This window comes from Dermacentor silvarum, chromosome 10 (assembly GCF_013339745.2).
Source record: "Dermacentor silvarum isolate Dsil-2018 chromosome 10, BIME_Dsil_1.4, whole genome shotgun sequence".
NCBI lineage: Eukaryota > Metazoa > Arthropoda > Arachnida > Ixodida > Ixodidae > Dermacentor > Dermacentor silvarum.
This window is the reverse complement of record NC_051163.1, coordinates 1,764,453-1,778,130: the sequence shown is the minus strand read 5'-3', so window position 1 is coordinate 1,778,130 and position 13,678 is coordinate 1,764,453. Positions and strand designations below refer to the sequence as shown.

The following is a 13,678-nucleotide window of genomic DNA, read 5'->3' as shown; positions in this document are numbered from 1 at the left end:
ACAAGATGGGCAGTTGCGCATATTCGGCGATTTCAAGTTGACTGTAAATCTCATAGCACTCGTGGAAACTTCCGGCGAAACTGCAGCCTCTTTTCTTTTTTTATTGCGGGTCCGAGTATAAGCACTGCTGCGCATGACTTCTATTCATTCCGATTTCGAGTGAATCCGGCTTGGCCTCATTTCAGTTATTGAGTGAACTATATATATTTATGACCTCTGCATACTAGTGGCAATATTTCCATTCCTAATAAATGTCAATTATTAGAACAAGTTTTTTTTTTTCTTGAGTCATTAGCATTGACTACTAGAAAGAGAAGCAATATTGAGACACATTTATTTATTATTTACAAATACTGCCATCTTGCATAAGCAAGACATAGCCAGGGTGTGTACATAAGTTTAGAAAACAAAAAAAGATTAGCAAACATAACTGGGCAGTTGAAGAACAAATTGATCAAGAGGCAATTCACGCAAGGATGCTGCAAGGTTCAATGGTGTGAGGGAAGAAGGAAAACCTAAAACAATCCAGAGATTGCTTAAAGGGAACAAAGTTCAAGGTCCACCGGGTACGGGATGCTGTACAACTTGTGAAAACAGTAGGGGATATAATTGTTGACCAACTATTTTATGCGGGAGAATAATGCGCTTGCACTTATGTCTGATTGCTAGTGGTGGCACTGATAGCTCGGCTGCATAAAAAGAAGGCGAGAAAGGGCCGTCATAGCGGCGAAAAATCAATCGAGCTGCTTTCTTTTGCACCGATTCGAAGTTTATGTACACCCGTGAGCAAAAGTGTACAGACCAGGGGTTGTGCGATAAGGCCGATTTTTTTCCTCTGCCTGTGAACGCAACTCGAAATTGAGGACTGCAGTCCTAACTTGGCATTGCGAACTTTTCAGTGTACTCGTCAATTCCAGTTTATGCTTGTTAATAACGAAAAAATTCAGTTTTTTTCGTCGACCCTGTGGTCCATGTGTACATTGCAAACATTTTGAGGGGACCAGACAGTGGATGTGTATTCAAGTATTGGTCTGGCCAAGCTTTTGTAGGCGGTCAGTTTGCATTCCTTAGCGCTCTTAAGGGTTTATCTTAAGTAGCCTAACTTTCGATATGCTTTCGTGCACATCATGTCTATGTGTCTGTGCCACTTCAAATTAGCCATAAAGGTTACTTCTAAGCATTTATATTCATTAGTACTGGCCAGGATATTAGTTATAACCATACGTGAAGCTTAGAGGTTGTTTGTTACTTGTAAATGTCATCGGATACAGTTTTCTTGAAAATAATAGTCGCCTGCCATTTCCTGCTCCAGTCACAGAAGAGTGAAAATGCCTTGTTTAGTTTCTGTTGATCAGTTGGGTTAGATACACTGGTATAAAGCACACAATCATCGGCGTATAATCTTATTTTAATAGAAGAGTTAGCAATGGCTTCAAGAACACCATTAATATAAATAAGAAACAATAGTGGTCCCAGGACCGAGCCTTGTGAGACCCACGAAGTCACATTGATTGTGGCCAACTGTGAATGATTAAAGTCAGTGTACCGAGACCTTGAACGTAAATAATCCGTTAACCAGGCAAAGAGTTATCTTGTTTAATGAATAATCAGAGTTTATAGAGAAGCTTACTGTGACATATTGTATCAAATGCTTTTGAGTAGTCTATGAATATTGCGTCCATCTGGTCCTTAAATTTAATGCCGAAGCAATGTCGTGGGTGAATTCAATTATAGTTGCGATTCGGTAGAAAAGCCTGACCGAAAGCCGTGTAGTGCCTGAGGTAGAAGTTATCTTCGGTTAAGTACTCCGCGATACATTTGTGAATTATATACTCTAACAATTCACAGCAGGATGATATCAAGGATATTGGCCTTTAGTTTGTTATGACATGCCTGTTGCTGTCTTTATGAATTGTAATGATTTGAGCATTTTTCCAGAGTTAAAGTACAGTTGATGTTTCCAATGACTGCTTAAAAATTACTGTTAGATATTGCGAGCTCCACTCGGAATATCGTTTTAAGAACATATTTGGAATACAGTCTGGACCTTCACTCTTTGTTGTGTCTAAATTAAGCAATAGGTTGTGCACACCGGAAGTGGCTATCTCTATGGTTGGGAATGGGGCTAATATTGCGGTTGTATTAAAAGGGGGAGTGGTTCCATTGTCCAAAAGGAAGACATACTTCCTTTTCGCTGAAGGCCTGAGAAATGATTGAAGAATCAGAGCAAGGGGACACCATTGAGAATAAATGAAGAGGGTTTCTGATCAGAAGGAACAATTGCTTTCCAAAATGTGGCTGGATTTTCTTTCATGAAAGTGACCAGAGTATTGTTGAAGTAAAAGTGTTTCGCCTCAGTGATTTTAGCATTTAGTGTAGCTTTTAGGGACGTCAGTAGGCAGGTTCCATCGGGAGAAGGAAAGCTATGGGGCTTCCGGTGCCTTAAATACGGCAAATGAGCTGAGTAATTTCTTGCGTGTACCAAGGTTTTCGACCGTTGCGCTTTATGCACCCGTAGGGGACATAATGATGTGTGCAATGTTTTACTGTGCCACAAAACATTGCCAGCAGTCTGTCAACTTCCTAAGAATTACTGCATGATAAGAAGTCGTTAAATGATGAAGCAAGCATGTCAATAATAGAGTTGTCATTTCACGGGAAAAATCAAGAACGTTTTTATAGGATGGCTTCTCAGGTGCGCATGCGACAAGTGCAGTCAAAGCAGCTTTGTGATTGGATAGTCCATCAACGACACTGCAGCTATAACCATTTTGTGCTAGCGTTGCGTCTATGAATATGAGGTCCAGGATAGAGGCTTCGCGGGTGGGTGTGTTCACGGATTGAGGCAAGTAAAAAAATGTGCTGGGCTAATGAGCAAATTGCATAATGCCTTATCACGTCCAGTTGGAGACAGTGATCAGCACAACAACTAGCAGTTAAGTCTATTTTCGTGAATGTGATTATTCATTGCACTGAAGACATCACTATCAGTGTGGGGGTAGCGCGGTAAATGGCACCAACAGCAACAACAGGATCATGAAGCCTTATTTTAGACCAGACTGATTCCAGGGGCAATAAATCTGGTAGTATGGTGAACTCAAGATGATTTCTAATAAATAGGGCTACACCACCTCCTCGTCCAGTGGTTCTATCTTGGCACAATACGGCGTAACCTGGCGGAAGAAACTCAGCATCAAGAATGGAGTCATTCAGCCAAGTTTCTGACATATCATTGACGTGCATTTCACACACCGCTGATAAGAGACTCTGCCGAAGGGGTCACTGATGTCTGCAGGTTTTTTCAGGGTCAAAAACGCATGCAAAGCAATTTGAAGCGAGGTGGACATAGAGCAACATATTCATTCTCTACGCATAGGCTATTGATACCATTAGAAATAATTGTTAGTTGGCTACCTCCTTCTCTTTAAAAAATATAATAAACTTTGTCGTGTGCATATATTTAAATATATTGTGTCTGTGCATGGTGTTCACAGTGGAAATAAAAAAAATGAAGTGAAAAAATATGGAGGAGGTAGCCGCCGCTGGGGCTTTTAATGTGCTTGTCCTCCTATTATCAGGATTTGCGGAAATAAAGTGAAAGTATGAATTAAAAGCCGTGGACGTCCGCACCAACAATTATGCAGTAAGCTTTAGGCCACAATAACATCTTAAGTCACCTGAAAATAACATCTTAAGTGAAAAGAAACCTCAAATGATCTGGGTGACAGAACTCTGGTAATGACACTTTAGGGAGGGGGAGTAGGTCTCAGCACCCCCCCAGTCAGTGCCTATGTTGTGATGCCACCTTTCGGCAGCTGAGGAAAGCAGCCGTTCCGGGAGGGTTGCCGTGTGTTCCAGAAAAGCGGCCAAGATAAAGTGTCCAGTGAAAAGCGACTTATGCTTCGAGTTGAAGTGGTCCGCAGTGTCCCCTGTCGTTGCTCCCATGTCACAATTTTACTCTTTGGACATTCTAATTGTAATGAAGCGAAGGAGGCCGTCCTTCCGAACGCCTGGTTTACTTGTTCGCTTTTTTCCTCCTCGTTCTTTATTTCTCATTCCTCTCACTGCCTTTCATCTTTACACAATGTTTATTTTTGTACTTGCTTCTTAGATGAAAACGCTGTAAACTGTTCATATTTTTTTGTCAGGTATGAAGAAAAGGGCAAGCTTATGGCTCAACCAATCTCAATGAACACCATATTGCCATATCCGCTGTCAAAAATAACCATTGCATGCTGCTCTGGTCCGTGAAATCATGTGCATTTTTGGCTGAAATAAATACCTAATACTCTAAAGTGTGCTCTGTCGTGGCAGTTGAGGCATCGCCATTACCTATACTTGCAAAGACCAGATGAAAAATGCATGCTTAATCTGCGTTGTAGGGTGGTATGTCGTTACTCGAAAGAGCGTTCCGCAGGTACCACAGAACTTTGTCAATTTGTCGCATCTCGACTGTTTACTCCATGACTTGGACATTTTTCCAGCATGTTTATGCAAGCATATATGTAGACTGTATTATCATAATCATCAGCCTATTTTATGTCCACTGTATAATCTGTAGACTGTATAATGTCTACGGCTGTAATGTATAACGGCTCTCCTTGGAAGGCGCACATGGCTGCCTCACTCGCCTGACACTCTCTCAATTATATCGTGGTTGTGGCACATAAAACCCCATTAGTATTTGATTTAACATTGCTCATGCGTCTTGTACATTATTTGTGCCCATTTTGAACACATTTGAAACGTTTGAGATAGGTGTATGTTTTCATTTACGCTTCTTGTTCATGTCTTGTAGCGTGTGTAGCCTCAATGCAAAGCCGATGAAAGTTGTTCTCTTTGTGTTAACTAATCCTTTCCTTTCCTGTTGCAGCAAAGGTGTGTGAGCATCCCGTGTCCGGAGAAACAGTGGCGGCGCCAGACCCACCTCCAAGCCGTCCCGGGGCCTCCCCCGGTGAGTGTATTTCGTGTTGTTGATAAGCATATTTGCTTCGTGTGACATTCAGCGTGGTGACGTGCTAAGTAAGTGTCCATAAAGTGGCGTGAGTATCGTCCGTGGCATGTGAGGCAGACGACGGTGCGATCTATGCCTTGTGCCGCGCTTTCAAGACAATAGTTGGTGTCCAAATCCACACTAGCTTCTCTGGCGCCTATAACGTAAGCGAGGGATGCTCGTTTCTGGGGATGGGGGGCAGTCAAGGGTTGTAGTTTCTGTAGTTCGGTGTTTCTTATTGCTAAAGGGTGGATTATTTGAATGAAGTAACTTGGGTAGCCATTGCTTCCGAGTTTGTTGAGGACTATTCTTTTTTTTTTATTTCTGTCCAATTCCAACATGCAATGAGTTTCAGCTCTTTTTTAATAAAGTATTTATAACTGACGCCTTGTGGCTTGCCAGGTGGTTTGAATTGAAGTAGAGGTAAGTCTGTATGGGTTGGTTTACAGTAAACAGAACATTGTAGAGAGTCACCTGTTTGGTTTACTTGTACTTCAAGGAGTGGGAAGGATCTGCACTCACACGTGAACTATGTGTCAGGTTCTATGGTGTTTAGGTGGCTGAGAAGGTTGACTTGTGATGTCTTTACAATGCCAAAGCAGTCATCCACACACTTATGGCGTAACTTTTTAGTACTTTTGGTCTTGGTTTTTGTAATTTCGATTTAAGGTCATACGTACTGAGAGCTCTTTCCTCAAATTTTCCATACTTGTGTGTTGGCCATGGTGACTGAAACCAAGGGCCCTGCAATATGTAGGGGTCTCTGCTTTCATGTGCATTGCAGGGGCATGAACGGAGAAGGCACAACCATGGATAACTACCGGGCTTCTATGCACACGTGGAACCCACCGGTGGTGATCAAACAGGAACCAGAGTATGACCTGTATGGAGACACAGCACAGGTCAGCAAGCACATGTACCATGATGAGCTCCTCGTGTTTTGTAAAACATGTTGGTAATGTCTTGGTGAGGGCTAGTTGGTTCATCTTTAGAACTATGCTCAAACAGCACGACTGAAACGGGGACTCACTGAGAAAGAGAAATACCACAAAACAAGCGCTTGTTCTGTGGTATTTGTTTCTCTGTGTGACCTTGTTTGAGCCATGCTATTTGAACATAGTTCTATGAACCAAGTGCGATGGTTTGCATGTTTTACACTTATGACACTCTGTCACCTTCTACTTGGGAGCCGGAGGGTTGCACACAGGCGTTACCCTCGATGGAGGAGAGATACGACTGGCAGCACAGCAAACAAGGATTCAATATGCACAAGATTGGGAAAAGCACGAGGCACACAAAACTAAAACCATTATTCAACAAAAATGTTCACTCAAACTTAAATACAAAACTTGGACTAAATACAAACTACTGAAAAATAAAGTATCTCAGTTCCGGAGCCTAGCTCCGTCTTAGAGTGTCTAAGTCAGTCCTAGTGCTGATTCATCAAAGTCTGGCCACCCTAGACTCGGCCTAACTGCGTCACAATGCAGAAATGTGGGTTCTTACGGACTGTCAGTTTGAAGTTCTTGTCGTTGAGTCTACGTCGTGCTCGTTCAGAGTGTTGCTGGTGCCGTAAGTGCTGACGATTTGCGGTTCTGTCGACCTGACCAAATGCGTGGCTGGTGCCCCGGTAGCTGCCGCTGACATGTCAATTGCCTGGTTAGGCTTCACGAAGCATTCTTCACCCTCCGTCGATCTGCATGGCGGCCCGGTGTCCTGGTGATTATCGGTTGATCGGGCTCTTGCGAAGAGGACCGGAACCACCGTGAGCAGCAGCAGCCGGTCCCAGGAGCTTCGTCCGGACGTCTCCGAGGTCTACAGCCACGCCTGGGCCTTGCAAGCATCACGAGTTTCGTGGCCGGGCTCTCCGCTCTCCCGTTGTCAGAGCATGGCTGACGAAGCGACCTTCCAGTCCAAGAGCCACGTCGATAATCCTATTTCGTCGCTTCTCCCTCGCTGATTACACCTCGGTTTGCGTGCCTCGAGCGCTCGCGCGGTTTCGAACGCTCCACGAACTTCGTCTTCTTCGTTTTCGTGTACCGCCGGCGTCCGACTCGTGACACACTCAACCTTGATTATTTTCCTAGGTTTATTAAAAAATGTAGGCACACAGGCAGAAGCCTTTAATTGCTTCAAATTTGGAAGCACTTTTACGCGAGGATAAGCACATGTGCACACTGCAAGCTTTTTTGCCCTCGCCCAAACGTATATGTGTATAACAAGGTACAAGCAACAGAAGGGATTTTGCGCTTGAAAGTTTGTCAGCACTGCTTGCTATGGCCACCCTGTTGCACTTGTTTGTTTTTTCTGTGCAGTGAAATTGTAATTTTGCTAATCATAAGTTGTAGCCAAGGCACTGTGCTCTTAGCTAAGTGATTTTCAGAATAGCATGTTTATAGCTGTATTAAGTTATAAGAAGTATCTACATGACACTGAATTCATAGACATGTGGTAGCAGATTCTGAACAGCGAAAGAGATGAACAGGTGGATCAACTGCTGGCCCAGACTGCCCGGCTAACGCTGTCTGTAATCAACACTGTGACCAACCAACAAACCAACATATTTTTTGTTACATTAAATTTTTGATATGAAGAACAGCTAACAAACAAGAAACATCAGGTTGTCATTAAAGGTAGGTACACATTACATGAACTCAAGTCAATGGCTGGCACAAGCGAAAGTAAGAATATCACCAAACACAACCATTGTGCAGAGGTAGCAGTTGTTGCCCCTGTATATGGTCATAAACCTGCTCAGTGGTGCTTATTGGGTTCATTGAATATGTGTAATGCATTTCAAGGCAGTGCACAACAGCACTGTGTGCCCCCAGATAGTCTCTACAGTGGGTTACTGTACACATTTGCAGACAGTATTTCATGAGGCTGTACAGTTGATAACACACTTTTATTGTTGTGTGGTTTAACAAGCTGCTTAGGAACTCTTTGGAAATATGCTACTATGAAAAGCAGATCATGTTAGAAAATGGATGTATTTGAGGACAAGGAATTGCAGACACATCTAATGAGATAGGCCCTGATCTTACTTACCACATGCTGAAGAGACCGCTGAGTAATAAATAGTCCTAACAGAGGCACTGTGACTAATCACCGGTAGTAACCAGACCCCATTCATTCCTTAAAAATAAAGTGGTTTTTAAAGATTAGTAATAGCACTGCATTTAGCTTGTTCGTGGATTGTGTCGTGTGGTTTAAAAGGCCCATGCACATTGTGTTTGAGCAGGTCATATAGCACTCTTTTCATACCAAGGCAAAAATATGAGACACCAGGAAAACATGTCAGCTTGATGTGCATTCAAAGGCATGCCATTTGTGAGTAAAACTGTGCTGATTGGGTTCATTGAATATGTGTAATGTAATAAGTTAATTTAAGCAAAAAAAATGTAGTGACGGTGAAAAGGGTGAAAGAGGTGGGATTGCGGGCACTGGTAACCACTTTGCAACATTTGGCACTGTAACAGAGTACCATTGAGCCCACTTATATTGAGCATCACAGTCACGCAGAATGCGTTTGTCATAGCCAAGAATTTTTGTAATAAGTGAACAAGCTGAGAATAAAGCAATGACATCATCACCAAGAGCTGGGATGCAGACGAACTGTGTCAGTGACACAATGTACTCGACCGTGATTGATGTGCTTACAGGTGATGGTATCACTTCCACAATCTCCTCACTTTCTTCGTCCAATTCAACGCTGACAGGCTAAGCCTTGCATCTCATGGACGATGCAAAATTATGACCATCATGCTATCTTTGTTCCTAATAACTGAGCATTCATGATAACTGAGGTAGCTATAGGTGAGCTCGACTGTAATTGATACCTCGCACTGTCATGAACATGAACAGACATTCCAAGGGAATATTAAATGTCTGTAGTCTGCTGCTGTAAGAAAGGGTTCATTGTTACGAGCGAGAACTTATTTTTTACTCATTCTGGACAGACCCAGAAGAGTTAAGTTAGGTATTAAAAAAGTTGGAATATCGCCCTAAAGATGAAGAATTGATAGCAATAGCAAAGTATTAGACAACTGCACCAAGTAAAGTTCATAGATTTATGAGCCGTATAAGTTGCAGTAAACATTCGTCTACTATATTTAAATTGACAAGCATGGTGTCATGTGTGCATGGGCAGACATGAAGAGGTCTCACTTGATGACCACGAACACTCGCTGTCACAGCGCTGGTGTGATGAAGAGCCCAAACAGAGGGGAGCAAACACATTGTGCTGCCTCTCACTTCAATGCAGTTCCAAAATTTGTGATTACACGACCTCCAACACTATGCATGTGGGAAAACAGCACACGTGGAGCCATGAGTAGTCTTAGCTCACCCAGCTTTTGCACCCCCTGGAGATAGCCTCCAAGATGGAGGGCATGCAAGCCATGTCATGCAAAGATGCAGCCAAGCTAGAGGCGCACTCACCTGCACCCTCTAGCGCACGCTTGCATTACAGTGTTTGTCACCAAGCAGCATAAACAAAATTTGGTCCTACTATCAGGACATCCTCAACATATTTTTTTTTATTCCTAATGACAAAGTAGAACAGGCTAGTGAGTCTGATGTTGGCCATTGTGACTCCATGTAGGTCCTGTTGGATCTTATTCTGGGAAGTCAGATTTCGAGTCTGAGTACAAGTGAGGCCAGCCAAGCCTGATTTATTATTATTATTTTTTTTTATTTATAAGTACACCACAGGTTCCAATCGGAACATTAAGTGATGGGGGAAGAAGTACAACAAAATTACATAAAGCATAAACAGGAACAAGGGAACATTATTAATGACTAAAAATTCTATACAATACTGAACACAACTTTTACAAGAAGTGAGAGTGCAAATTCTCGCGGAATGTTTCATGGTTAGTGATGGAAGCAAGGCTATCAGGAAGATTATTCCAACGCTGGCAAAGCTGAGGAATTAAAAGCTTTGGTTCTACCAAATATTCGCGTGAGGCTGAGGCGATTGTGAAGACACCTATAAGTACGTAGTGGGGTTACAAGGGGCAATTTGTTTTGTGTTGTGCCGTGAATGTATTTGTGTATCAGACATTACAGAGCGATTTTTCTACGGGTACATAATGCTTGAAGGGAATAGACTAATTTACTTCGCGTGACACTGGAATGCCGGTCTTAGTTGGATGAGATGAATCTGGCGGCTCTGTTTTGTCCTGCTTCTAACATTGAAATTAGGTAATCTTGATGAGGTGATCAGGTTGACGAGGTGAATTCAAGCTGCGGACGAACGAAGGTTACATAAGCTAATTTGCGTGTGCTAGCATGTGAGTGACTTCGGTTGCGACGTCAATAACCTAATGTTTGGGTTGCTTTAGCACATATGCTCATGATATGGGTTTTCCATGAAAGATTAGATGGGAGATTTAAGCCAAAGTACTTATATGACTGCGCCTGAGACACTGGAGAGTTGTTTATTGTGTAGGAAAAGTTAGAATTTGACTGTTTACGAGAAAGACTATTTTGCACATTGATGAGTTGAGGGTCATTAGCCAATGTACAACACCAGGAATAGGCTAGGTTAAGATTGTTTTGAAGGCAGATGTGGTCATCAAGACTTTTAATAGCTCTATATATAATGCAATCGTTGGCAAAAAGTCGCATGCAGGAGGAAATGTTAGAGGGTACCTAAGTCATTAATGTAAATTACAAAACGCAGAGGACCCAAGACACTACCCTGTGGTACATCAGAAGTCACATCAGAAAGAGAAGAAGAATTTACTACTGTTAGCTGCCTACGTAATGTCAAAAAATTTTGAAGCCAAGATAGCGTTTATGAGTCAAATCCGAGAGCAGATAATGTTGAAATGAGCCTAGACTCAGTAACGCGATCAAATGCTTTAGAGTAGTCGAAAGAAGAAGGGGAATTGAAGGGCTCGATTTTGTTAATCATAACCGCTTAAAGCCAACAAAAGTGAAGCCAAGGAAAGCATTGGGGAAATTAAGTGTGATTGAAATTGGAATGTAAAAACTAATGAAGAAAAGGGAAATGAAAGTGGACGAAAAGATAACTTGTCGCCGGCGGGAGCTGAACCCGCAACCTCCAAGTTAGTGGACGAATTGATGGCCATCGCCGTAGCATAATTGGTAGTGCAACGCACGCATAATGCAGAGGTTGCGGGTTCAACTCCTGCCGGTGACAAGTTATCTTTTCGTTCACTTTCATTTCCCTTTTCCTCATTATTTTCTACATTCCAATTTCAACTACACTTAATTTCCCCTATGCTTTCCTTGGCTTCATTGTCTGTTGGCTTTATGTGGTTATCATTAACAAAATCGAGCCCCTCGGTTCCCCTTCTTCTTTCGTTTATTCATTGTAAGGGTCTCAAATCTGGCAGCCTTGATGTCAATAGATAGCATGCGAGGGTTTATTAGCCACGTGCCTACTCTCCCAAGATGACGTGTTACTTGAAGCCATCGGGCTAAAAAGGATGTTCCACATCCACCCACCATGGTTCTGAGTGGCGCTGGTTAACACATCTAAGGCTAGATCTAGTAAACATAAATATCCAAGTTAGTGGATGAGTTGATCGCCGTCGCCGTAGCACAATTGGTAGTGCAACGCACGCGTAATGCGGAGGTTGCGGGTTCGGCTCCCGCCGGTGACAAGTTATCTTTTCGTTCACTTTCATTTCCTTTTTCCTCATTATTTTCTACATTCCAATTTCAACTACACTTAATTTCCCCTATGCTTTCCTTGGCTTCATTGTCTGTTGGCTTTATGTGGTTATTATTAACAAAATCGAGCCCCTCGGTTCCCCTTCTTCTTTCGTTTATTCATTGCAAGGGTCTTAAATCTGGCAGCCTTGATGTCAATAGATAGCATGCGAGGGTTTATTAGCCACGTGCCGGGAGACAGAAAGATAAAGAAAAATGCGCACACCTAGAGAGGGAGATAAAGAAAAGAAAAAAAAAAAACACATACACACACACACAAAGGAACTCAGGAGCGTCACAGTCGTTCAAACAGGTCGCTTGACCGGAGGAACTTCAGTAGCGCCCTCGTCGCCTTCTGCTGTGAAGACCGTATCAGTCGGCATTCTAAAATCGTCTGCTCAGAAAGCGGCCGGTCGTCGAGGCGTGCCAACTCCGTTACGAGCGACTGTCTCTGGGAGCTGTAGCGGGGACAATGACACAGGATATGTTGGAGTGTTTCCTCGCTGCCGCAAGTATCACAGGCAGCACTGTCGGCCATTCCGATGCGACAAGCAAAAGCATTCGTAAAGGATACTCCAAGCCACAGTCGGCAGAGAGCAGTTGTCTCGATTCGAGGAAGTCCAGATGGAATGCGTAGTCGGAGGGATGGGTCCAGGCGGTGCAGTCGAGTATGTTGGAAACCAGGTGTGTTCCACATGGCTCGTGTGGAATCACACGCGATTATGCGAAGCTTTGTTACTGCATCGGCTCTTGATAGCGGGATGGGTTCTTTCACAGCATTTTCGTGAGCCCTCCTCGCAGCTTCATCGGCCTGTTCGTTGCCCATGATGCCGCAGTGGCCTGGGAGCCACTGGAAAGTGATGTCATGTCCTTTTTCTGCCAGTTGGTGACAAAGGTGCCTTATTTCCAGCACTACTCTCCCAAGATGACGTGATGACGTGTTACGTGAAGCCATCGGGCTAAAAAGGTTGTTCCACATCCACCCACCATGGTTCTGAGTGGCGCGGGTTAACACACCTAAGGCTAGATCTAGTAAACATAAATATCCAAGTTAGTGGATGAGTTGATCGCCGTCGCCATAGCACAATTGGTAGCGCAACGCACGCGTAATGCGGAGGTTGCGGGTTTGGCTCCCGCCGGTGCCAAGTTATTTTTTCGTCCACTTTCATTTCCCTTTTCTTCATTATTTTATACATTCCAATTTCAACCACACTTAATTTCCCCGATGCTTTCCTTGGCTTCATTGTCTGTTGGCTTTATGTGGATAGAGTAGTCGAGAAAGATACAATCAGTTTCGGGGAGTCAGCATGAACCCAAAGCTAAAAATGTTTTTTTCTAATTGAGTTTGAGCAGCAAGGGGGACCGACTGTCAGGCTTGTTGATCTTGCATAACCATTGAAGGGAATTAGCACTAATAAATGATGCACACACAGGAAAGAGCCGTGTGTGTGCGTCTTTTTTTACCACTAATTCCCTCGAGGAGTCCGAGTGAGTTGTGTCTAAGATGTTTGCACTCCTCAAAGCAGTGCAGTTTGGTGACCATATCCTGCTGCTGCATTTTAAGTGTGGCACATTCAAACAGGAGAGGAGTGCTGAACATTGAGCCACTTGTAGCAGCAGCTATGTACGCTTACTTCCCCTTGTCAACACTTGCTTTGTTTTTTAGTTATTACTTGTGCTTGGTCATTTGTTGAGACATGTGGGTGGTTTACAGAGGTGTGTTTGATGTCCTTAACCCCCATATTTTGCAGAGTCATCACAACCATCATCCACAGCAGCACCAGCTGCAGCATTCGCACCAACCGCAGAACCCATCGCCACAGCACCATCAGTCAGGCTCTGAATTTGTGAGGTCACCGTACTTTCAGCAGCAGTCCCAATACATGATGCCTCCGGAGAATGGCTGCCACTACCGCATGGCCGAGGTGGGCCAGCCAGAGGATGAGGAAGACAGCCCTGGCACACCCAAAAAGCGTGGCCGCAAGAAGAAAATCAAGGTGG

General features: G+C 43.5%; 1 protein-coding gene across 2 annotated transcripts in view; it reads left to right on the top strand.

Annotated features, from left to right (window-relative positions):
* The window catches only part of LOC119431365 (uncharacterized), a 233,188-nt gene that overhangs the window by 45,310 nt on the left and 174,200 nt on the right, over positions 1-13,678 (top strand). For both annotated transcript variants that reach the window (XM_049657258.1, XM_049657257.1), the window contains exons 2-4: positions 4,874-4,954; positions 5,778-5,895; positions 13,429-13,674. In XM_049657258.1, coding sequence (XP_049513215.1) covers positions 5,782-5,895; positions 13,429-13,674 — 360 coding nt within the window. In that variant the 5' untranslated portion in view covers positions 4,874-4,954; positions 5,778-5,781. The remainder of the gene's footprint in view (positions 1-4,873; positions 4,955-5,777; positions 5,896-13,428; positions 13,675-13,678) is intronic.